This window comes from Sitodiplosis mosellana, unplaced genomic scaffold, assembly GCF_009176505.1.
Source record: "Sitodiplosis mosellana isolate CC-2019 unplaced genomic scaffold, AAFC_SMos_1.0 Smas_scaffold_6165, whole genome shotgun sequence".
NCBI classification, from domain to species: domain Eukaryota; kingdom Metazoa; phylum Arthropoda; class Insecta; order Diptera; family Cecidomyiidae; genus Sitodiplosis; species Sitodiplosis mosellana.
The window spans coordinates 3614258-3638513 of NW_022601406.1; the positions used below are offsets into that span (position 1 = coordinate 3614258).

At 35.0% G+C, this 24256-nt stretch overlaps 4 protein-coding genes across 11 annotated transcripts in view; 1 reads left to right on the plus strand and 3 right to left on the minus strand.

The window, feature by feature from the left end:
• Positions 1-1597: 1597 nt before the first annotated feature.
• LOC129574812 (V-type proton ATPase 16 kDa proteolipid subunit c) lies at positions 1598-11110 on the minus strand. Its single transcript, XM_055457293.1, has 3 exons — positions 10751-11110; positions 4707-4899; positions 1598-4573 (listed from the first exon to the last, which is right to left on the minus strand). Exons 1-3 carry the CDS (start codon positions 10839-10841, stop codon positions 4366-4368), a joined length of 492 nt encoding a protein of 163 aa, XP_055313268.1. The 5' UTR covers positions 10842-11110; the 3' UTR covers positions 1598-4365.
• Positions 11111-13880: 2770 nt separating this feature from the next.
• Positions 13881-17423, minus strand: LOC129574922 (heat shock protein 75 kDa, mitochondrial). The gene is made up of 6 exons (XM_055457584.1): positions 17078-17423; positions 16582-16911; positions 16120-16270; positions 15715-15902; positions 15395-15576; positions 13881-15166 (listed from the first exon to the last, which is right to left on the minus strand). Exons 1-6 carry the CDS (start codon positions 17190-17192, stop codon positions 14054-14056), a joined length of 2079 nt encoding a protein of 692 aa, XP_055313559.1. The 5' UTR covers positions 17193-17423; the 3' UTR covers positions 13881-14053.
• Positions 17424-17559: 136 nt separating this feature from the next.
• On the plus strand, positions 17560-20426 carry LOC129574923 (7-methylguanosine phosphate-specific 5'-nucleotidase). 5 transcript variants are annotated; one of them, XM_055457585.1, is made up of 5 exons: positions 17560-17640; positions 18436-19004; positions 19158-19505; positions 19804-19885; positions 20164-20426. In XM_055457585.1, the coding sequence occupies exons 2-5, from the start codon at positions 18634-18636 to the stop codon at positions 20275-20277; spliced, it is 915 nt and encodes a 304-aa protein (XP_055313560.1). In that variant the 5' UTR covers positions 17560-17640; positions 18436-18633; the 3' UTR covers positions 20278-20426. The 5 variants fall into 5 exon arrangements, with proteins under 5 accessions (XP_055313560.1, XP_055313561.1, XP_055313565.1 ...); XM_055457586.1 differs by having other exon boundaries at positions 17616-17716; XM_055457590.1 differs by lacking the exon at positions 17560-17640 and adding an exon at positions 17665-17712.
• Positions 20427-23032: 2606 nt separating this feature from the next.
• The window catches only part of LOC129574921 (POU domain, class 6, transcription factor 2-like), a 56655-nt gene continuing 55431 nt past the window's right edge, over positions 23033-24256 (minus strand). For all 4 annotated transcript variants that reach the window (XM_055457581.1, XM_055457583.1, XM_055457582.1 and 1 more), the window contains 2 exons: positions 24066-24214; positions 23033-23271 (listed from right to left, as the gene is read on the minus strand). In XM_055457581.1, coding sequence (XP_055313556.1) covers positions 23147-23271; positions 24066-24214 — 274 coding nt within the window. In that variant the 3' untranslated portion in view covers positions 23033-23146. The remainder of the gene's footprint in view (positions 23272-24065; positions 24215-24256) is intronic.

Consider the following 24256-nt stretch of genomic DNA (forward strand, 5'->3'; position numbering starts at 1 on the left):
ACACAACAACTGCTACAATCACTCTAAAGATTCATATATATATATGTATATATATATGGTGTGCTTGCCATTTCTCTATATTCTTTTTAATTTTTATGTGTGTTTTTAATGTCTGTGTCTGTCTCTCGCTTAACTAATATTATTGATATTTAGTTTAGTTGTTTTTCATATAATATTTTCATTACGGTAAATTTGTTTGCCTTACTCATCAGTTAATGTATGTGTGTGTGTGTGTTTTTTTTTCGGTTATGGTTGATTTCAAGCACTGTGTACTATGAATGTTTGCAAAATGCTAACGCTGTAGTAAGCATATTGCAAATTAATTCACGACGATGTTTCACACTTGAAATTGACCCAAAATTATTATATTTTTCCTTCTGAACATTTATATATTTATTGTTATAGATTTGGTTGTTCCTCTCCATTTTGTTGTTTAAAATGTTTGTTAGGATCTATTGTTTTTATTTCGCCATCTTCTTGAAATGTTTTTAATTTTTATTTTTATGCTGTTTTTGAACTCTATGTTTAAACTGCTAGTTGGTTTTAGGCTGTAAATATTTTACACCAGTTTCATGTCAAACTTCGGAATTTCGGGGTTATTGTGTGCAAAAACCATATAATAATAATAAATTAAAAACATTTTTGGTTTGGTTCGTTTGATCGAAAAACAAAAACCAGAAAAATGTAAGAAAAACAAAGGCCAAACGGCAACAAAATCTATATAAATGTAAAGAAAGAGTCAGAGAGTAATTGCAAGCAAAATAAAAATTCAGGCAAAAACAAACAAGTTAAATGAAATGCAAAAAAAAAATAGAGAACAAACAATTGGTTCGAACAATATTAAAATATATGTACGATAATATTGGAATGTACAATTAATTTTTTCCTTCGGTTAGAATAAATTTTGTTGTGTTTTTATAAATCGTAATATATGTTCATACACATTTCATGTTTGTTTTTTTTTTTTTTTTTTTTTAATTTCTCCGCTTAGTTGTTGATGTTGTTGTTTTTTCTTCCTATTTATTCAACTAAAAATATCAACTAATTTCAATAATATTAATTGGTTCATCGTACATCCCCTGACAATTCTTAAATCTTAACGACTCAATGTTTTTGTGTGTAATGTATTTTGTGGGTATGTGGTGGTTTTTTTTCTCTCTCTCGCTAAATCATTTGATTTTTGAACATTTTCCGCGAAGTTAGTGGTTTCATTGTTGAAAACAAACAAATATTAAATTTATGGGGTGAGAGGCGGGGAGGAAAATTTATGTGAAATATATTAATATATGTTTGGTGATGGCTGTTTTTGCTATACTGCTTCTTCTTGATATAGGAAGAGAGGGAAGGGTTTTGTTTTTAAATTTTTATTTCGTTCTCTAAGTTGGTGTGTGTACAGGTGTGATCAAAAAATAATCAACAGAAGAACAAACATAAAAACCCCCACGCGCATTGAAAACACCGAATGTTATAGGCAATTGTTTTCAAGACCAAAACAAAACGACAAAAAAAAAATCGTTGATTCGTTCTAAATCATCGTGATATATTCTTCATTAATGCATTAATACATACATATATATTTTTAAATACATAATATGTGGTTTGTTTGTTTGTTTCATTTCTAATCGCAGATAGCACAGCATTGCATAACTAATAACTATGCAATTCTATGATATGATCGATTGAAGATTGTGTGTTATAAGTGTGTGTATTTGTCTTGTCTCGTTTCTTCTCAATTACAACTGGCATACCCTAAATAGCAACACATTTCGAACGATGGAACTGAATTGCTAAATTTTTAGTTTGTTTATTATCTCTTGTTTCGGTTTGCTCTTGACGAAGTCAGTCGATACGAAGAAATGAAATAGATAAAATATACATTGATAGCTAAATATATATATAGTAATAGGTATGGTAGTGAACAGAAATAGAATGGAAAACCGTTTAAAAATTAATGTGTGTTTATGTGTACGTGAATCAAGGAGAAGAGATGTTGATAATCGATTTTCGTTCATTGAGCCATGAAACGTGTGAATAGATGTGTGTGTGTATGTCTGTGCTAAAATCGTGTATTTTGTTGTCCCTCGAACGGATCAAACCGGAAAAAAATGGATTTTTCTTTGTGCAGTGAACACATTGTGTTTGATTGCCGCGCGCGCGTCGCTCAAACAAACTATGTCAATATCGGTTCGATATGAAATTGAAGAAGAAATACCCAAAACACATGTTCATTACCGAAGAGGCGAGATGCGATTTGGCTGCAAAGATCGTTGTCGAATTTAAGTACACCGCTTGCAAGTAAAATAATCTTCGACACAAATGACCTCGAGACGGTGGTGCGATATATGGCGACGAGAGGGAATCAAATATGTCCAGCATCATGACACAATTGTTCAGCTCTTGCCACCTATTAGAACCCCATCACCCACCCCTGATTCAGATGACCTGAATTTGATTCCGTGTTGTTGTTGCATCGAATGGACTTATTGATTTTCACATGTCTTTTGAGTTTGGATTCATGCGAGAGTGTGTTTGTGTCGGTATGCAATGTTGTGAATCGTTTGGCCAACGAGATGAATTTAAATTGTGCGTGCACTTTGATCGGTTTTTTCGCACAGATGACATGGTTGAACACATCAAATGTTGGAAATGTTTGAAGAGGGAAACAATCGATTTGGTTTTACCATCAATAGTTGTTTTTTTTTCTTCGGAAAATTGAATTTCAATTGAAATCAACCATGAATTTGGGAATTTAACATTTAAATTCAAAACAAATCGAGCAAAAACAAAAACCGAAATGGGACACACAAAACGAAGTGCAAATAAAAATACTTGTAAATGTTTCGTTGCCCATACTCAACACACTTGTTCATTTGTTAATTTGTTTGTTTTTTTTTAACTATACACATTTATCTTAAAACACAATTTTCAACACGTCAAAAGCAAAATGCTTCACGTATTTTCTTTTTTTTTTTCTTGGATCTCCCGACGAAGACTGACGAGTATTCCTTTAAATGGAATAAAATTCTGTTTTTTTTCTCTCTCTTGCACGCGCGCTTGCGTTCTCTCTTAATTTTCTCTCTGTCTCTCATTCTAATTGCATTGTTTGTTGTTGTTGTTTTTTTTGGAACTAGTTACTTCATTATGTACAGATATTAGGTCTTCTCAATCAATTTTTTTTTCTTTCCTTTTTCATCATCATCTGCATGATTTTGAACTGTTTTTATGTGTATGTGTCTGTGTGTGAGTGTCTCGAAAGTTCGTCGATCGCGTTGACGTTGATTCAATGTATATATGCGTTGAAAGCATTTGTTGGATTAAAACCAGACTGTGGTAGTGGTTCCTCTTGTTCAATTTAAATTTATTTATTTTTCGTATTTGTAATGATTTTTCATACGCTAACAGTATTTGCTAAAAGTATAATTATGATATAATAAAATTAACAAACGAAAGAAAATCTGTAGAAATCTACTCAGCTGTTTTTTTTTTTAAATTCCACTGTGATGTCACTTTCTTTCATTGTTTGCGTGTGTTTCTTTTGGGTTTTTTTTATATTACATTCACAGCTATACGGCATGGCGGCTTCGTTTTTTTGTTTTGTTTTGGTACGAACAGATTTTGAGCGAAAACACGTGATCGATGACGTTAAAAGTCCTAAACGAGCCGTATATGATCTAAACTAGCTTTGAAGAATTTCCATCGTTTTGACGGTTTGCCTCTCTTCTGCCGTGTGTAGCTGTGAATTGGTCGTTGATGGGCAACGAGATAAAAGAAATTGGACGCAATTGAAATGCGAAAGAAAATAAAATCACAATTTGTGTACAGTGTATCCCCAGGGGAATCATATTTGAAATTTATACATTTTTTTTTTCTTCTTCTTCAAATAAGCCAGAACAAACTTTTCGCTTTTAATTTATGATTTTGTTTCACTTCGGTTGGCGTAAAATACAAGAGTTTGTGTGTGTTGCTTAATGCAATACATAGTATGTGAAAATGATGACAAAACAAAAAAAAACTAAACGGTGAACAAATGTTTTCTTCTCTTTTGTTTTTTTGTTTGTGTATGTGTGTCTGTCTCTGATTAAAGGCTTTTCTTTAAAAAATGAATTTTGTGGTGTTGTTTTTTTTTATATTGAAAATAAAACTGAATCAAATGGACACTTGTTGATACATTTTTTTTGTTGTTGTTGTTGTTATAGTTGTAGTTGTGGTTTCTGTTGCAGATGATCTTTTTTTTTTATTATTTTGACATTTGTTAATTTACTTCTGTGGTTGTGGTTGTTGTTTGTTGTTGTTATTTTTCTCTCTCTGATAAAAAATAAATTGATTTTGTTCGCAACGCGCGGATGCCGAATACATACAGACAATTTACAATTTAATGTAAAGGTAGATGGCTACAATAAGTCCGTACAGACCCAATACTTCGGCGAAAATGAGAATCAAAATCATACCGACGAACAAACGTGGCTGTTGTGCTGTGCCTCTTACACCAGCATCACCAACGATGCCAATTGCAAAACCGGCTGCCAAACCTGAGAATCCGACCGCTAAACCGGAACCTAAGTGCATAAAACCTCTGTAAAATGCACGTGAAGACGTGAGACACGGGTTGGAGGGAGGGAGAAACAGTTTCATTAGTATTTTTGCAAATCAATTTTTTTTTCTTCGAGTTTATTTAAATTGGCAGCATTGACAGCGGCTTGACTTACTTGAATAGTGTATATCCAGTCTTAGCATCGGTCAGTTGACCGGCGATAAGTACAGCCACGACCAGACCGTAAATGGCAATAATACCAGCCATGACAACGGGAATGATTGATTTCATGATTAATTCGGGTCGCATCACTGACATGGCGGCAATACCCGTGCCTGATTTTGCTGTTCCATATGCGGCTCCCAAAGCTGAAAAACAACAGGAAAAAAAAAAACAAAGAATAACATAAAACATTTGTTTATTTAATCGAAACGGGGCAATTTTTGTTCATGCGGCACAAATGCACAAATGGTGCATCAGTTGGTATATTTCAGTTTATGTTGAGAATCACGCGCTGTTCACAAAATCCGTGCACAATTTTGATGTACACATGACTTTTTTTTCTTCTTGTTACGCGCACAACAACACAAACTGAACACTCTTACTCACAAATCAAACCAATGAAGAGAAGAAGAAAAATGAAAAATAGACGCAAAATGTATGTTGTGTTGTTTGTACTACAATTCAGCAAGGGCTAAATATAGATAGACTAGGAAATATTTTAAAATTAACGCCAGAAGAAAAGCCGTTCGAATACACGCGTCATTGTGAGAGAAAGACGGATGGAAAGCGTTCGCATTCTTCGTCACCTGTTCTGCGTTTCTCATCGCATGGCTTCATATGCTTCGGACGACTAAGACATTAAAATGCACTATTCAATTCATGCCAATCTGGACAATATGCATTTTCTTGGGAATTTTTTTCATTTCATCGAAATTCTTCGACATTTCTGCCTTCTTCTTTCAGCCGATGAGACAAAATCAAGGAAAGACAAAGTCTTTTATTCCAAAGTTCCATTAAGGCGTATACCAAACATGTGACCTGATGTTTTGTACTGTTTTTGCGCAATTGATATTCGTCTCATGTACTTCATACGGCACTTGACGGAAATATTCCAATTTCGATTCTTCATATTCACAATTTGGAATGAAAATAGTTGCTTTGCATAATTGTACAATGGCCCACAATTTGCCTTAGTTTGCCTTCAAGGAGGGAGTGATTTCATTTTAGACACAAATCACAAATTTCGTCACATATGTTTGTCATTACACTGAACATGATGCGAAATTTCAAAACTTAAAATGCATTTGAACATGTTAGAATTTTATAATGCATATTGAAAATTACATAGTTCATGTCTCGCTTCGATATTGTTGGTTTTTTATCGGTGATGGTTGCTGTTTTTTGTCATTCAAAGAGCATAAAATGTTGTTGGAATACACCCAAAACATTACAGTTTTAATCAAATAAAATGTGATAACGTCTATCCAACGTCAACAGAGAGATGAAAAAAAAACTCTTGTGTGTGATAACAGTGGACGTTTTCAATAAAAGAATAAGCCCATTTTGAGGACTATTTTTTCTCTGTCTCTCCTTTAAACCGGCTCACATGTTCAAATCAAATGCCATATATCAGGTGAAATCAGACAAAATTATCTGAATATTATTGGAAACATACGCACTTAGAGCTTGTAAATTATTATGCCACCTTGTAGCTACTTATCTGTCTTCAAAATCATTCTATGGGAACGTTTCAAATGATTTTTCTTGGTTTAACAAACCGTAAATTTCCGTTTTGATTTTCATCCGATTTTCCTCTCTCTCTCTCTCTCTCATTATTCTAAATTTTTCAATTTTCTCTCATTCATATTGAATGATTTACATCATAGTTTTTCAACTGAACATTCATTAGAACATCCATTCTATCATTGGAGAGCGTGAATCATGGGAGCTGTGTGTAATTGGGTGTTGATAGATGTTTGCGTTTGGTTTTGTTGTTACTCTGTGTGGATCGCATATGTTTAAACAAGAGAAAAATTGAGAGAAAGAAAACTCGCCCCCTTTTTTTCATTCTCGTTCTCAATTCAAATTGAATCGAATTTCGGCCGAATTTTTCCTCGATGCAAGATATCTAATCTCTTTTGATTTACAACTTTTCTTTGTTCTTCTGTGTAATCATTTTTGTGTGTCTAAGCGATTTCAATTTTACAGCGATTTCTCTCTCTCTCTCTCTCTCTCTCTCTCTCTCTTTCTCTCTTTCGTGCAAGTGCTTGTACACCATTTGATATGGCCTTGTATGCGAAACAGAGAGAATTTAGCGTCAAGATGCGAGAATGAATGTGTGTGCAGTTTGAAATATAAATTTTTTTCGTTCGTATTGCAATACACGCAGACAGCAAATTGGCAACGTTATATGCTTGTGAATGACATCGACAAATATGCGGAGACTAACAGAGAGCAAGAGAGAGAAAGCAAGAAAAGAAAGACAAGCTAAAATGATAGCCATTATTTTTCAATTCGTTGTGTTTTTTTTTCTTTTTCAATTCTAAATTTTCGAAACAAATTCGGATCAAATTCATACAACAAAGTCTCAATTTAAATCTCGTTCATTTCATTTAATTATTATCGATACGATACGCACCTCATATTCGATAAAAAATGACGTTGAATTCTTCGAAAAGAGCGAGAGCGCAAAAGAGGCAGCGAGAGCGGCAGCGCAAGAGAGAGAACGAAAAACTTGTGTCCCAAAAAAATTGTGACAATGGAAACGGACACAAATCATTGCTCATACACTGCAATGTTTTGGTTTCGTTTCGCACGACTTGTCACATACACTGTGTGTATGCGCTCTACCCGCGAGAAGAGAAAAATCGAAATGAAGAAAAGGAGTCGATGCGTGTGTGTGTGTGTGTGTGTGTGTGTGTAATAAAAGGAAACAAGAAGATGTTGTGCGTTGCAAGTTACAATCGGTTTTCTACACTTGCCGCATACAAAGTTGACAGAGAGACTGAAACATCTATCAACACTTGAAATCAAAATGCGATCATGTGACGTTGCCCCACCTATGAGAAACGCACAAGTACATAATTTCATTGACCAGAGCACAAGTTCATTTATTAGACTCTGTTGTTTTTTTTTCGTCTTCTTTTGATTTTTATGACTCAATGTGCTGTTTTCTTTCGAAAATTCATATTTCAAATCGAAGTGATATTCGAAGCATGCGACAAACCATAAATTATTTCTATGGAAAGGGAGAAAAAAGTTTTGGAGATCTATACGGCTTTGACGCAATGGAAGTCATGTGAGACAGCTCCAAATACACTTGTTGATAAATGAAATTCTCTTTTTTTTCCTGTTCACTCTATTTTGACGAATATGGTTGTCATTACGATGGAAACAAACATGCTTATCAAGCACTACTGTGTGCCGTCGGTGTGTGTATTCATTTACTTGTCATCATTTAGATAAACGTCGAAACACTATGTATAATCCATTCCAATTTGAATCATGCTCTAATTGGATTTCGATTGGATTTATGTTATGATCGTACGCATACACTCATAAGTGCTCTCCATTTGCTCGATTTACAGTCAATTACATTCGCTAACCGAATTGGAAAGAGAAGATTATCTGCTCATCTAATTTGAAAACACACAAAAATGACGACGACGACGACGACGACGATGAAGAAGAAGAAGAAGAAATCTGTCTTGTGACACTTGAGTGAAATACGAACAGTTTGTGACATTTCATCTCCTATACGAGCAGGTAATGATCGATACTAGTACTTGTGCTTAATCTGCACGTGTATTTGTATACGTATGAGAAGAAAAAAATCGCAATCGTCGTCGTCATTGTCGTTCTTCTTCTTCTTCTTCTTCTTCATACGAATGAGAGCATGTAAACATTTCGCACTAAGGCAACGAGAGAAAGAGAGGAAAAAAATGATAGCCATTCGATACTCGTTGGATTTTTCATATGACAAAAGCGAAAAAAATTAGTTCAATGCTCCAATCAGTCGCATTAGAATTCAAAGAAGTACGTATTCAATATAAATGTGTGTTTTTTCCCGATTCTAGCTATAAAAAAATCGCTTGATTCATCCGCTCATGACTATCGTCATCAATGTGACAGAGTTTCTTTCACTGGACATCGAAACCGTTTTTGTGTGTGTGTGTGTGTGTGTTTTGAATCACAAAATGTATGTTTTCTATTATAATTTTCATTTTTTCAATGAATTTTCGGTTGTTTTAATAGAAACGCTTATGTTTCAACTGGGAATTCCAGTTTTTATTCAGAATTTTGATGATAGTGACTGAAAATGTCAAGTTTTCATATCGAATATCCGGTAGAAACGTCTAAAATGCGATACGTAAGATGACCTGCATTATGTTTTCGATGTGTCCCATGACTTATGAATCTTCCAGAACTAGTTGATATTCATTATCTTGGAAGTGTTATTTTTTTTCAATTATTGAACAATGCCAATGAACCATTTCGGTTGAACAACGAAAAAAAAAACGGTTGAAATATCACAAAATTCATACGATTCTGTATTAGCAATTGTCAACGATCAAAATTGTGTCAACGTTTGCCAAAAAAGATGTCGATTCTTCGGAAAAATTTAATATTTTGTGTGCGATGTTGAAACGGAAAAAAAAATCTTCCATTTACAAGCGAATGACACATGACGCGTCACATGCTCTCTCCACACAAATCGATGAATCTGCTTAAATCAGCAAAGCGATTTTACACGCAAAGCACAAATGCACCACTACAAATACACATAGACACATAGCGCGAGCGAGAGAGTAAGAGAGAATCGAATATATCTTATCATTGAACTAGCTCTAGGCTACTAGTAAAATGAACACACCAATACATTAATTGAAAATGGCCACGAATACGACAGCAATACACATACACTCACATACACACACGGCCATCATTCCAAATCCATATGATTGTGATGGCGCGCAAGAAAAGGAGAAAATGTTGGTTTGTTGCACACCGAAGAAGCGAACAGAAAAAAAAATTATTTTGTCGAAAGAGAACGAACTCACTCATATGTGAGCAAAAATGTATGATGGTGTGTGTAGTTTTTTTTCTCTTCTTCTTCATCAATTTGGATTTGTGTTGAGCGCGACCGACGTTTCACGAACGGTCACAGCGACGAAATGAGTGACAGAAAAATCAAAATCAATGGCATACATGTATAAGTGTAAAACTCGTGACATATTTTTATTGGCCCGACTTTTGGACCGGTATGAAAAAATCTTTTGGAAATGTCTTGAAGATTGTCATCGAAGAAAAATGGCAAATCTTATGATTCGGATATACTTCATTTTTCCCTTTTGCTAGTTCAATATGCGCAATGTCACAAGTTTGGTGGCGAAACAAACTTGGCTCGTGTTCATACACGATGGATTTTTTTTTCTTGGTTGGGTACGTTTTTTTTTGTCTCGTCGCGAAATGTCAAATTCAAGAACCGAAGTTTGAAGAATGAAGTTTGCATTTAGAAAAATAAAACGAGATCACAGTGGGCTCGAATGGTATCGAATTCAACAACACATTTATGTATCCAGATTGACAATTTCATGTGATGGAACACCGTCTCTCTCTCTCTCTCTCTCACACACACACTCACTCATTGTGTGTATGTGTGTTTTTTTCCTTGTCTCGTGCTCGAGAAACGGGGGTGCAAAAGGAAATGTGTTGGAGCTCAACATATAGGACTCCGTAGTCCTTGGCCTAAAATCAATATCCAACAAAGGGACTTATTCTCTCGCTCTTGCTCACCACACAAAAAAAAATTCTCTCCTACAAATACATATGTTTATGTTACACAATCCGTGTGTACTTGTGACAGATTTGGAATTTTCAATTCCATCGACCAACGAGAGAGAAAAAAATAGGTATAATTTATCGTTTCAATATCGCGTGAATTGCTTTACAAACGAAACTAAAACAAAATCTGTTCATTGCAAACAACTTATTTCTTTGAAACATTGAGACCGTTTCCGAACTACTGAAATTTCAGTGCATATTGTTTTGTACAGTTTTTTTTTTCTTTTTCATTTCGTTCGTTGTCTCTCTCTCTCTCTCTCTCTTTCTCTGAACTTCAAATACATTGATTTTTGCTTCTGTTTTTCCATCGCTCTTCATTTTGTCTAATGAATTTTTTTTTTCGGTCTGATGTGCTGAACGAATCACACTTACCACTGAAGATGATAGCTGAAGCGGCTCCCATTACACCAAAGAATGGACCGTAGATTGGTTTATCCGACATATCCATATTTGCTGATGACATTTTGTTTTAAATTTAATTGCTTTTTTTCGACGAGAAAGAAAAAAATTGATTTGGTTTTATGCTAATTGTGTTTAAAACGACAGAATGTAATGTGTGACAATTCTGGAGAACTGGTATGGAATTTTCTTCGGTTTTTTTTTTTAAATATTTGGTATATATGGTGTGTTCGATGATGAAAACAGAACTAGCTTTACGCACGCACAGCACTAAACTAAAATGTCCCAGCGAAACACAGTCCAATATGATCTCACTAGATATAAAACGGTCATATGACACACGGCTATGTCACAAATTCATGCAACGGCCGCGGCCATTGGTTGCGTTTGTTGTGTGCGTGCAAAATATGACCAATGAACGAGCCGCTTTGATACACTGCACTGTTTCCATATTCTCCCGAAAATTGTTCGTGAGAGCCGCTGTGTGTGACTCTATGCATGTATGGTGTATATGGCAAGTCAATAGTTGTGCATGTGTGTATGTATTGTTATAATCTCGCATCAGCGCCATCGACACACCGATACAATGCGCGAGCGCTGTAAATTCAATGGTTGCGCTTGTGTTGTGCTTTCAACTCAATAATTGTTGTGTCTCATTGAATTGTTCGATTTTGATGGATCGCGCGCGTTGACACAATACATTCACCCGTATTGTGTCACAAATCGTTGGTCATATGCATTGGTATTCGATGAGAAGTGTGTGCGTGTAAAAAAGGGGAATTCACTTATCACCCGCTCACATGTTACTTGCGTCTAACAAGGAAACAATTTCATATCATTCGGATCATACAATTTTTTTTACTTCTTCTTCTTCTTCTTTGGATCGTTCCTTTCGTTCGTATCGTCAATGAATAAATTTTTATCTAGCTCCATGGGTATTAAAGAATTCATAAATTTTTCCAATACGATACAAATTTACGTCACACGACGTGATCGGTGCGACAAACAATTGTGCTGAGTAAGACACAATAATTTCGGCAACAATCAATGTGTGACACAAGGAGACAAGCAAGAGAGAGAGAGAGAGAGAGAGAGAGAGAGAGAGAGAGAGAGAGAGAGCGAACAATTATGAAGTTCAGTAAAAAGATTTACTGACAGAAGTCAGATATTTTTTTCATGTGACTCTCTGTTACTTACAACATTTTCTACACACCGAGAGCGCGGCCTATGAATACGCGCACGTAACATGTAATATATCGGCGTTTAGACACACACTGTCATGTGATTCATCATACCAACGCAAAAGTTTCGCCAACGATTTTTTGTTACCTTTCGTCTCTTTTGGATGGAGAAAAAAACGAATTTTTCGAAAATCAATTTGCATGACGATCGAAGAAGGAAAATGACAAGACATTGAACTTTTCAAAGAAGATGAAACAACAAAATTGTCAGAATACCTGTTGTCTCTATCAAAAGAATCGTTTCCCCATTAACGATTTTCGTGTTTTTACTCGTTTTCAAATCATTTCCAAAAGCTAATCCAAACTGAGAGCCAATCAATGCCAACAACATGCAATCGACTGAATACAAAATCGGAAAAATCGGTACTAGTCGAATGCGAAAAACGTTTCGGCGTGTTAATCGCATTTTATGACCTTAACTAAATAATTTTATGATATTGTGCATGATTTTTTCATTCAACTTTGTTGCGAACCAGTTGAATGAAACAAAAAAAGAAGAAACAAAATAAACACACAAAACGAATTTTGAAATTCTTCATTCAATTAGTAATGTCTGTGCAATGGAAAGAAGGAGAAATTTTTGTTTTTGAAAAGCGCCACTTTAACGGAACAAATGGGGCAAGTGATTAAAATGTCATCACAGCCAACTGCACGAATATCCACTAAAAATGCTGCTCTTTACATGTAATTTAATGGATATTGTGAATATTTCATGCAGCGCGTTTGTTTTTCAAGAAAATCTAAATCGATTTGTGGTGGTGACAACTAATTCGAATGTTATGACATAGGCATTGACCTGATAATTAGATTTAGTTCACGTCTATTATTTAGACATTTGTTCCAACAAATTTTCTCTCTTGTTATTTTTGCTTTATTCATTTCTGCCTTTCTTTCCTTTCAATTCAATTGATTGTTAATTTTTCCGTGCATTTTTGCGGCTGTAATTTGATAACACAACTAGTTCCGACTTGCATTCACGTAATTGAGCATTGGTGCACACATTTTCTGTTGAAATCGGTTTTATTTTTCGTTTGAAAAAGTTTTGAGTGTGGCATGACTTGCCAATGGTCTGGACTAAGCACATGTGACCAAATCGAACGTTTCAATTATATATGGTATACATGTAAAAATAGCTCGTTTTCTTTCTCTCTTTCTCTCTCTCATTAGGTCAACTTTTGTTGCGTCCAGGTTTCTCTAGGTCACAAGCCAATTTCATTCACGTGAGATGAACGAAAAAATTAGCACGATGGAAAAGAACGAGAGTGAGAGAGAAGGTGGGCGTGAGAGAGAAAAGAAATAAATGAAGAAAAAAAAGAGAGAAAGAAAAAGAAGAAAAGTAAGAAATAGACAAATTAAGCCAAAATCAATGAAAAAAATCCAGTGAGAAATGCTCGCCTAGCGCCACAATCAAACGACATTTTCAAAAAAAAAAAAAGTTAATTGAACGACGAGTGTATGTGTGTTGTGCATGTGATTTATCTACCTGTGTGTTCCTGTTCATTCACAGTTACAGCGATCGCGAGCGCGTGCACATACACAACAACCAACAAGAGCAGATGAGTTCTGTTATCTAATACAAGCGCCGATACTGGCAAACTCTCGTGACATGCAATTGAAAACAAAAACCAAAATACGGTGTGCTAAAGACGATAGATAAAAAAGCAGCGGCAGCAACAACAACAGCAACATTTGTTATAGTAGAATGATAACCTTCACAACAACAAAGCACGCTTAAACCATCGCATGATTCGATGAATGTATGAATAAATGATTACTACTTAGTAAAAAGACTTACAAATACCATACAACCAAATGTATAAGCCGCCACTCGTCTTTCCTCTACCTGTACCGAAAATCGTATGTTTGTTTTTCATTCTTTCATCATAGTACAGTTTTATTTATCAAATTCATTAATATAATAATCATGTTTTACATAATTTTTTAATTTGTTGTTTTGTCCAACAACAAAAAATACATATATCCATCTATTTTCTCCAAACATCCCTATTCAAAAACCAGAAACATTCGTACAAATTTAATGTTTTTCTAGTGCTTTTGTCAATAAATCATTGATCGATTTGATAAGACTTTGTGCATCATCGATTAGTCGTGCGCCGACCATTGCATTTCCAAACAATTGCTGGATGAGTAGCGCGCTGAGCTCTGGATTTGATTCTTTCAATTGAAATAATTTCTTAATAATTGGATGCTTTGGATTGATTTCGAGCTGTGGCTGCAGAATGGCATAGCGATTCTCTTCGGGAATTTGATGACCTTGTGTGCGAATAAAATGCCGTGCACCGGCCATATTATCAACAGTTACCACACATGGATGCTCCACTAATCGTGTGGTGGCTTTGACACTGGCTACTTTTCCCTCCAATTGTTTCTGAATCCATTCGGATAATTCATTGATTTGTGAACGCTGCAAACTGTCTGGTCCTAAATCGCTTAGATCCGTAGCATCGGTATCCGTTCGCATTTCCTTTTCAACCGATACAATTTCTTTGCCAGCAAACGATTGCAATTGAGATAGAACGAGTTCATCGTATGGTTCATAGCAGAAAAGAACTTCGACATTTTTCGATTTCAATCCCTCAAAATATGGGGAACTTTCGGCCAATTGACGATTTGGTGCGGCCAAATAGTAAATCACCTTTTGATCTGGTTCCATTCGGGCAACGTACTCTGTGAGCGAAATTTTTTGTGTCTTATTTTCCACACGATTCGAATTGAAGCGAAGCAGTTTGGCAATTTCCTCTTTTTCTTTTGCTTCGTACGTTGTGATGATTCCCTCTTTCAAGAACAAATTATATTCCGTGTAGAACTCATCGAATTCCGTTGGCTCCTTTTTGGCACATTCTTGCAAATGACGCAGTATACGTGATGTTAATACGTTTCGCAATTTTGCGATTAATGCGCTGTTTTGTAACAGTTCACGACTCAAATTCAATGGAATGTCCTCGGAATCAACGACTCCCTTGACAAATCGAAGCCATTTTGGCAAGAGCTTGTCGACTTTCGATTGGATTAGAATTTTGCGCGTGTACAATGCAACACCGGCTTCAGTGTGTTGGGACAAATCCATTAAGTTTGGTTTGGATGATGGAATATATAACAGCGCCCGGATACTCAATGGTACATCAGCCTACGAATTACGAATACGATTAATTTATTTTGATAACATCCAAAGATAGGAGAATTTTGGTATTCGACTAAAAATGTTCGGTTCTGTATTGGTCGAATGCCATTTGAGCTAATTTGGAATTGTAAAGTTTAATAAATAAATTCAAAATTTTAGCACATCACTCGAAATGACTGATTTTGAACCACAAATTTTAACACCCAATTACTATTATAATGGCTTGACACTCACTTTGTAGTGAAGAGTGAAACGAGGTTTCATGTATGTGTTTGCAACGAAGCGGTAGAATTCATCATATTGCTCCTTTGTTATTGCCTTTGGATCCATTAGCCAAAGCGGTTGCAATTCATTCACTTGTTCCTTATTCAAATAAACTGGGTGACCAACAAAGTTGCTGTATTTTTTGATCACGGCTGAAATTGACATTCAAAGAAAAAAAAAATTTAAAAAGAAAATTTAAATTCAAAGAAGGAAATAATTTCATCAAAACGATCTTCGTTCTGGATATTTGCATCAAATGGGCATTCTGGCATGTATCACTGAATTTATACCTTTGATTCTCTCATCGTCAGCATATTCACGGCATTCACTTTTCAAGTGCAAAACAATTGTGGTGCCAACATCAACGTTATCGACCCCTTCGATTTCGTAGCTACCAGTACCATCGGATATCCATCTCAATCCCGGTGAACCGATCTTTGATGACCGAGTGAACACTTCCACTCGTTCAGCAACCATACTGTGAAATACAAGAATTCGTAATTTTTAGATTTCTTCTCCTTTTTCTCCGTGCTTCTCTTTCCATGCCCTTTTAAATTTGAGCATTTCATCCAACAAAATTCGCTCAATATTTTGATCTCATTAAAGCAAAGGATAAGAATTCGAAAAAAAAAATCGCAGCAAATTCGACGAAAAATTGCGAAATATTTTGTATTAAGAGCATCACCGAAACTTACAATGCAGAGTAGAAACCAACACCAAATTGACCAATGATATTCGAAGCATTCTCACTTGCGTTGCCAGATTTTTGAATCTCTTCTAAGAAGTGTTTCGATCCACTGCGGGCAATTGTACCCAGATGGCTTATCAATTCCTCTCGAGTCATACCTGGCAATGAAGAAATACGTTGAATTCACAATGAAAAAGATATTTGAAATTGATTAGGTCGAATTTTTCGATTATTTTAGATATTTAGCCGACTTTTGATGAGTGAATCTGGAAGTCTCTGGATATTTTCAGTTCAATCAATTCGGGTTAGCTAGTGACTGATTCTACTAGGACTGTCCTACGTTATTTTTTCCAAAGTCATTGACAATATATAGTAAATTTCAAATGGGTTTCTAGTCAAACCAAACCCGATTTCATTCAAAAGTTATAAATTTTGAATCAAAACACCAATGATCTAAAAGAAAAACTACCTATTCCATTATCTTTGATGGTCAATGTAGATGCTTGCTTGTTGGTTTCCAAATGAATTTCCATTGGTCGGTCAGTGCTTTCATATTTGCTCTGATCATCACCGGCCGTTTGGATTGTATAACGGAATTTTTCCAGAGCATCACTGGCATTTGAAACTAATTCACGAATAAACACCTCATTTTCTGAGTACAATGACCGTGCGACAATGTCCAAGAGCATTCGTGTTTCAGCTTTAAATTCATGCTTATCAACATGCCGTGTGGATGCCTGTTCCGTGCTGGCCGAACTAAAACATCGTACACCCGATTGAATCGCCAAAATTCGTTGACCTGCAAATGATTCAATACCGGTTATTTCAGGGCCAAACTTTATGTTACTGTATTGAAATTAAAGGTTGATGTCTGGATAATTGCAATGGAAAATGCCTCTATGCTAACAAAGATTGCTAAACACTCAAATAAATGGAACTTTTGTCACTGCATTTATTATACTGACCGGAAAATATGCGAGTCTCCTGCAACCGAACACTTCGTGTCAACAGTTTCGATGAGTGCGAATAGAGTGTACGGTTTTGTCGAAGTAAATTGATGAGTCGTAAACTGGTCGCCATTTCGAAGTCGCTTCAATTTGAACGAAATTGAATACCGTTTGAATGATGCCAATCCAAGATTCTTGAACAATTTTAAAAATTGAACGATGATAACAAGCGTGAATGTGTTCACTCACATGTAACCTTCTTAAGTTAACATCTTTTCGGTTTGACGTTTGTAGAAGTCACCGGGTCCCTGACGCAATGCCATCTATGTGCTCAACTCTCAACTACGATGTGCTCCAATTTCATTGATTTTTCTTGATGATTCGCCCAGTCAATGACAATTTTTTGAAATAAAAATTCCGAAATTCAACAAATTATATAATTGAACTGGGTTTAAAAATAATCGAATGAAATTCAAAATGCGTGTCAGCTGTTACCTTGGAATCGGAATACACACATTTTGAACGTTGAACATCCAAGTTTGACAGTTCGATGTTAGTAGCCACAAAACTTAGTGTGACAAGTAAGTTTACTACTTTGCTGCAACGAATACAAACGAATACGTTTTGCGAGGGAGAAAAAAGAATAGCGAACTGCACGTAAATATTGATATTTTATTGCCAAAAAGAAGCTGTGTTTCGTCTTAAATCAAGATAACTTTTCATGAGCATACGATGACGGTGGCCAAAAATGATTTGGACGCGCTCCTCTGCCCAATTATTTATACACATTGTTTTTTGGCTGTGTAACACAAATAGAATATTTGCTGGGGTATTTCAAATCAAACTGTTGACGTCTTTGTTTTCAATTTGGACCGTTCAATGTTTACAGTTTGAGCTACACGATGACCTGCAACGAAACGATTTATCGTTTGTTCACACCGAGTGCATTTTTCAGTTGAAATAAAGAAAGCGGATATTTATGTATACAAACAAAATAAATATACGAAAATAGCAACAGAGAGAGAGAGAGAGAGAGAGAGTGTGTGTGTGTGTGTGTGCAATTGATCTAGAATTGATTTTTGTGTTTTGTTTATGTTGTTGATAATTTGCTTACTTGACAATTCTTTTTTATCTGAATTGTATCGGTCTTCCACATCAGTTTAGATTGTGCCCTTCAATTATTGGGAATCGTGTGTTTTCGGTTGTTGATAACGTTGGTGCACATTGGAAATGGAAATGCAATAACGATAACTCACTTGAAATAGAATTGATACATTATTCTGCATACTTTGTAATCAGTTTCTTTTCAGAAAATTGTCAACTATTTACAAATTACACATTTTTTACACGGATTTCTTCTATCTCTCCGTTTCTAGCGAATGTGGTGTGCTAAAACAGATATCTGTGTCTGAAATTCCATTGAATGTGCAGACTATCGATTCAGTTTGGCTTCGCACGCATATAAATTCAAACGTTTTGGCGTTCAGTTGCTATCGTCGTCGTCGTCGTCGTTATCGTCCCGCACAACAACCGCAACCCGAGAAATTTTTCAACATCGTCAATATCGTTACATCATGACAACCACACCGGGACAACCTATACGACTCAGTGATATCGATGTGCTCGCTCGACCGAATTGCAAAATTAAAGATTCGGAACGTGTCGAACGTATCATCAACGATATTATTTGCGGCGGCAATCGTGAGCTACAGGTGGTCACCGATTTTGACTTCACACTCACCAAACAGAAAACCGACGATGGCAAACCGGTGCTATCTAGCTTTGGAATGTTTAATAAGTGTAAATCGCTGCCAAGTTCATTCTTGGTTGAGTCGAAAAAACTCTACGAAAAATACCGACCCATCGAAATTTGCCCGACAATCACGCACGATGAGAAACGAAAGCATATGATTGACTGGTGGGAGATGTCTGGTGATCTCTTGAAGTAAGTACGAGTTTTTTTTTTGGATTTTGACTTATTTTTCGGGATTTCTCTCATGGAAGAGTCAGAGACAGAGAGAGAGACAGAGAGAGAGAGAGAGAGAGAGAGAGAGAGGAAGATTATCTCATGATTATTGCTTTTTTTCTTTTTTCACAGAGGATTCGCTTTTGATCCAAAAGAAATTGAAGAGTTGGCCAAACAATACAGTCACGCACTGAGAGATGGCGTACACGACCTCTTCAAACTTACGCATGAAATGGATGTTCCTGTGCTGGTATTTTCAGCCGGGCTAGGAGATTCAATAAAAGCCGTTCTTCAACACGAACAAATAATGCTGGCCAATGTTAAGCTGGTATCAAATTTTCTAAAATACCAAAACGGAATGGTCAATGGTTTCTCAGAAGAATATCCACTGATTCATACCTTCAATAAGAACGAAACCGTTCTCGAAGGCACCGAGTATTATGACATGGTTCATAATCGGCAACATGTGATTCTAATGGGGTAAGTTGAATCAATTATACGAAATCGAAATTGAGGTCCACATTCTTAAGCTTGAAGATTGAACTCAAGTTCTAAATTAACATTTCACATGAACTCGAGGTCGAATTTAGTTTTTTTCAGTTTTGCATTTGACACTGACTTTTTCTTTTGATTTTCAGTCTTATTTTTAACATTCAAATCTTTTTTGAGATTGTTTCTCAAATTCAAACAAATTCAAATTCTATTTGGAATTTTTTTTTTTCCTTGAGCTCAAGTTCGCCCTTAAACCCAGAGCTAATATTCTTTTTGTAATTTACAGTGATTCGCTGGCTGATGCCGACATGGCCGAAGGTGTTCCAAAAACGTCGAGCATTCTGAAAATCGGATTTTTATTTGATCACGTGAGTCATTTGCTGAAATTATTTGTAGTCGATTTACCCAAATTGTCTTCACTTAATTCGAAAAATCTTCAACTTATTGAAAAATTTACCAAAATCAGACTGAATATAGAATGATTCGTTCGTAAAAAGTGGAACAAAAAATTGAGTAGAAAAATGTCGTAAGAAAACTTTTCTCCCTTCTCAGTAATTTTTATTCAATCATTCCAAAAAAAATTGCTAAATTCTTCTTATTCTCACGAAAAACTAATCATATATCTTCATTTTCCCATTTTTTTTAGCCGGAGAAAAACCTGCCGAAATACATGGATCGATTTGATATCGTCCTAATGGATGATCAAACGATGGATATTCCACGTGAAATTCTATCATTGGTGAAGCAACAAAACCCGTGATTTAAATTTTTTTTAAATACAACAGCGACGATAGCTACCGAAATAATGAGAATATTTTTTAATTTGTGAGTGGCTGCTCATTCACGCTCAAACTGAAGAAATATATTTTTTTAATTTATTTTTTGAACAATAAAAGACTCGTTTTTTGCGAATATCAACTGTTTGAAATGGATAAAATCAATGTTTTAATTTAAGACAAAGAAACCAAAAATAGAAATTCTCAACTCATTTTAGTATATCACAAAAAAGATTCTCTTTGTATTTTAAGTCGAGAACTTAACGTTTTTAATGTAGACAGTTTTTCTTTAGCTGAAGGAAGGTTATTTTGGGATAAATTTTAAGGCCGTCGAACACTTTCAAACGCTTGTTCGACCGTTCGTTCGAAAAAAAAAAGAACGTTCGAAGCCAACACTAGCCAGATGTTTTGAATGGAGAAGTTCTCCATTGGAGTTGCAATAAGAAAAACATGGAAGATATGAAGAAAATAGGAGAAAAGATGAAAAAAAAAACAAAATGTAAAAAACAAATGACAGACTGCAACTGAAATCAACTAATAAGCGATTTTAGTTTACTGAGCAAATAATTTGTATGAAAAATAGTCGACTAAGATTCAAATTTAGTCAATCGCTTAATGTGGGACGTTTTTGACTGCAGTCAGCTTGTGATTCCAGTTAACTATGATCATTGTTTTTGTACTGAATAATCACTTTTAGCCAGTAAACTCCATATCTTGAGCATACACCTCGTATAAGAACCAAATTTTCTTGTGGCGCCATCTAGATGGCTTGCGGGGCGCAATGTATTTTAAATTGTTAGCTAAGTTTTTTCAGCTTAGTACAGAACCATTTTTGGCAAAGATACAAAAGCATGCTCGAGGTATGGTAAACTCTGTCCGAAAATAATCGGTTGGATGCTCAGTTAAAATATTTCCACACGGGATAAGGAAAATCATGTACAATTTCATGTATGAAATGATTTTATCGTTGTTCATTTCAAGTAGAGTTTATCTTTTTAGCCAGAGTCCGATTTTTAAGCGAAACAAATTTCACAATATCGACGATCTCAAAGACACAAGAAAAATACCGCTAGAATTTACAGTGTGTGTTTTTTTTTTGTTGTCTTCATCCATATTTTATTTCAGTAGTTTCATTCATGTTGTTTGTATACAAATTTTTCAATATAAATAAATTAATACACAAAAGTTTTACCATCATTGTTGAACCATTATTTTCTCTTGCTGTGTGTTGGTGTGTAAGTGTTTGACAATTCAATTGAATTAAGGATGAGCAATTTTGAAAAGGTGTAAGTGTTTAGCTTATAATTGAACTTAATCCAACAATTTTTCTTCATTTTTTCTGTTACAAATTTGAATGTGGCTTTTATCATTAGGTGAATTTTCTCGCAAGAGGTTTTTTGTTGCTATCACTTCTCCCTAATTCATATTTATACAAGTTACAGAACAAAAGTTCCTCTGTTTGAACGAACTTGAACCGAAAAAATCTGTTTGAAAGAAAAAAGCAAGTGCATATCACAACCAAATTGATAATGACTGACTTAAATGAAAACAAATGGAAAAAAAAAATCGAAATCTCTGTTGCTTGCGGCCGTGATGGATTCATTTCGATTTGTTTTTTCTCGATCAAATTTCGGTAAAATAAAAACGTTATTTCCTTTGGAATCAACGGAAAACCGATATTACAAGAGAGAAAGAAACAGAATTTTTCTTCGGTTTTTGAATTAGATGCACCACTAACGCTACAAATATATTGTGTATTTTTTTTTGTTTAATTACTAGATTGTTTTTTCTTCCATTTGATGGCACAATAATTGGAAATATGTTTTTTTTTTGTGTTAATCAGAAGAAAAAAAAGAAGTTCAGAACCATAACGGCTAGGTCGTTTTCACATTTTTTTATACGTGTCTTCCACTTTGATAATAATTTGTGTATGTGCTCTTTGTTTATCCGTTTTGTTTTATCATCGCATCAAAATCGTGTCTGTCTGCCTATTCACTTCACTTACGGCCTGTGCAACTAATTATCAATATCAAATCTAATTATTATCAAATGAAAAACAAAAACCATTTAAATACAAATATCAATCTATGTCTCTAGTCAAATTATCTCTACTCATTCATTCGCCGGATGATTGTTTTGTTGTTGTTCATGTTGCATTGCATCATTCCATTTGCATTCGAACTCACATCATGCTCATGCTCTCTGCATCTCACTCGCTTATCAATTGAAACAGTACATTTTGTACATAAATTAAATAAATATACCCTATTGATTGTGAAATATGAAATGCGTTGTTTTGGTGTATTTATGTGTTTGTGTCTGTGGATTTATGTATTTTCTCGTGTTTGCTCAACGATACATATCTTATGTGTTTTTGTGTGGTGTGGTAGTGATGGTGTGTGTATTTGTTTTGTTTGTTGTTTGATGCTGCTGATACATGTAACGAAACAATTTATATATTAAAGAAGTTCATTAAAATGCTTTTGCGGACACTACGATTATTTGGACTCTATTGTAAGTAATTCGGTTGAAAATGTTTGTGTCTGGTGTATGTGGGTACGACCGTACATTTTACTTCATCATAATCTTCATTGTTGACGCGTGTGTATGTGGTGGTGGTGGTGCTGGTGCTGCTGCTGCTTGTTCTTCTTCTTCTTTTGTTCAATTAATTACAGAATGTGCAGCTGTTTTGCATTCTTTGATTTACGTATTGGATTGCATTTTATTCATATTGTTGTATTTCTTTTTCAGCTGGACTGTGTGGCCTTGGTTTATCTTCTTTTCGACTGAATTTATTGCGGCCTATTTTGTTTCTATTCGGTTGAATCTCATTTGCACTTCGGCTGGATTGCATTAGACCATTCCTTTGGACATCATTCGTACGGTATTTTTTAGCGCTTGACGTTTATTACAGAACCAAATTCGTATCACTTCACGTTCGTAGCCTAATTGATGTGCGAGACCGGTGATTTCCGTCCCTGTTTCCAATGTCGAAGGTAAAAAAAAAACAGACAAAGAAACGAAAATTAGAGAGGGAAAATCGATGGGGAATGTAAAACAGCAGTCAAGCAATAAATATCGTTCATAATTGAAATTGCTCTACCTTTTTGCAAGAAAAACGGAATTTTAAGCATAAAATAATCGGTGATCATGCCTATGTGTGAAATTTTGTGAGTATGCTTTTTGACGACTTATATTTTGATAAAGTACAGTATGTTTTACTTGTGGTTGGTGACAATTTTCATTTTATTGAAGAAAAAAAAACACGTATCGAATCGTTATGTTATCAAAACTTGTTGGTCTTATAAAACTGTACCACTTCGAAAAAGACAATTACCTTCATCGTTATTATTATTTTCAATTATTCTATCTGTTGCAATAAATAAATTTTTCAAGATTTGCTCACCGCTTGAAAACATACTCTACTTATTCTAATACAAAGTTTAAGAAACATACTACACCACTCTCAATTTCACCCATAGATATAGAAACATAACGTCATCTACGAAATCTCAAGTGGACCATATTTCGAAAAGGAAATAAGTATGCTTTTCATTTTCTTTCAAAATCTACTTATTTGAACAAAATAAAATTCCCCTCTTTCAAAAAGATCCTTTAATTTGTTTAAATGATATTAGCTCATATGACCTTTCCATGGAAAAGCTTTTTTACAAGCATTTCTTTTCCAGCGAAGTGATTTATCTTCAGGTCATTTTATCCCAAATGACTCGTTTTATTTGAGATTTTTTTTTTTTGCCTTGATTTGACTCACCTGATGGATGGGTATTTCGTTCAAAGTGAGCATTAAGTAATTCCAGAGCTTGTGGTGTGAATGACGTACGACGTTTCCGTTTTTTCGATGGCTCCACTCCAATGAAGTCAGTCAAATGGCTTTGACCACTCTTATAATGATTCCAGTGCCTATCATTCAAGTAAAGAATACAACAATTACTGCATTTGCAT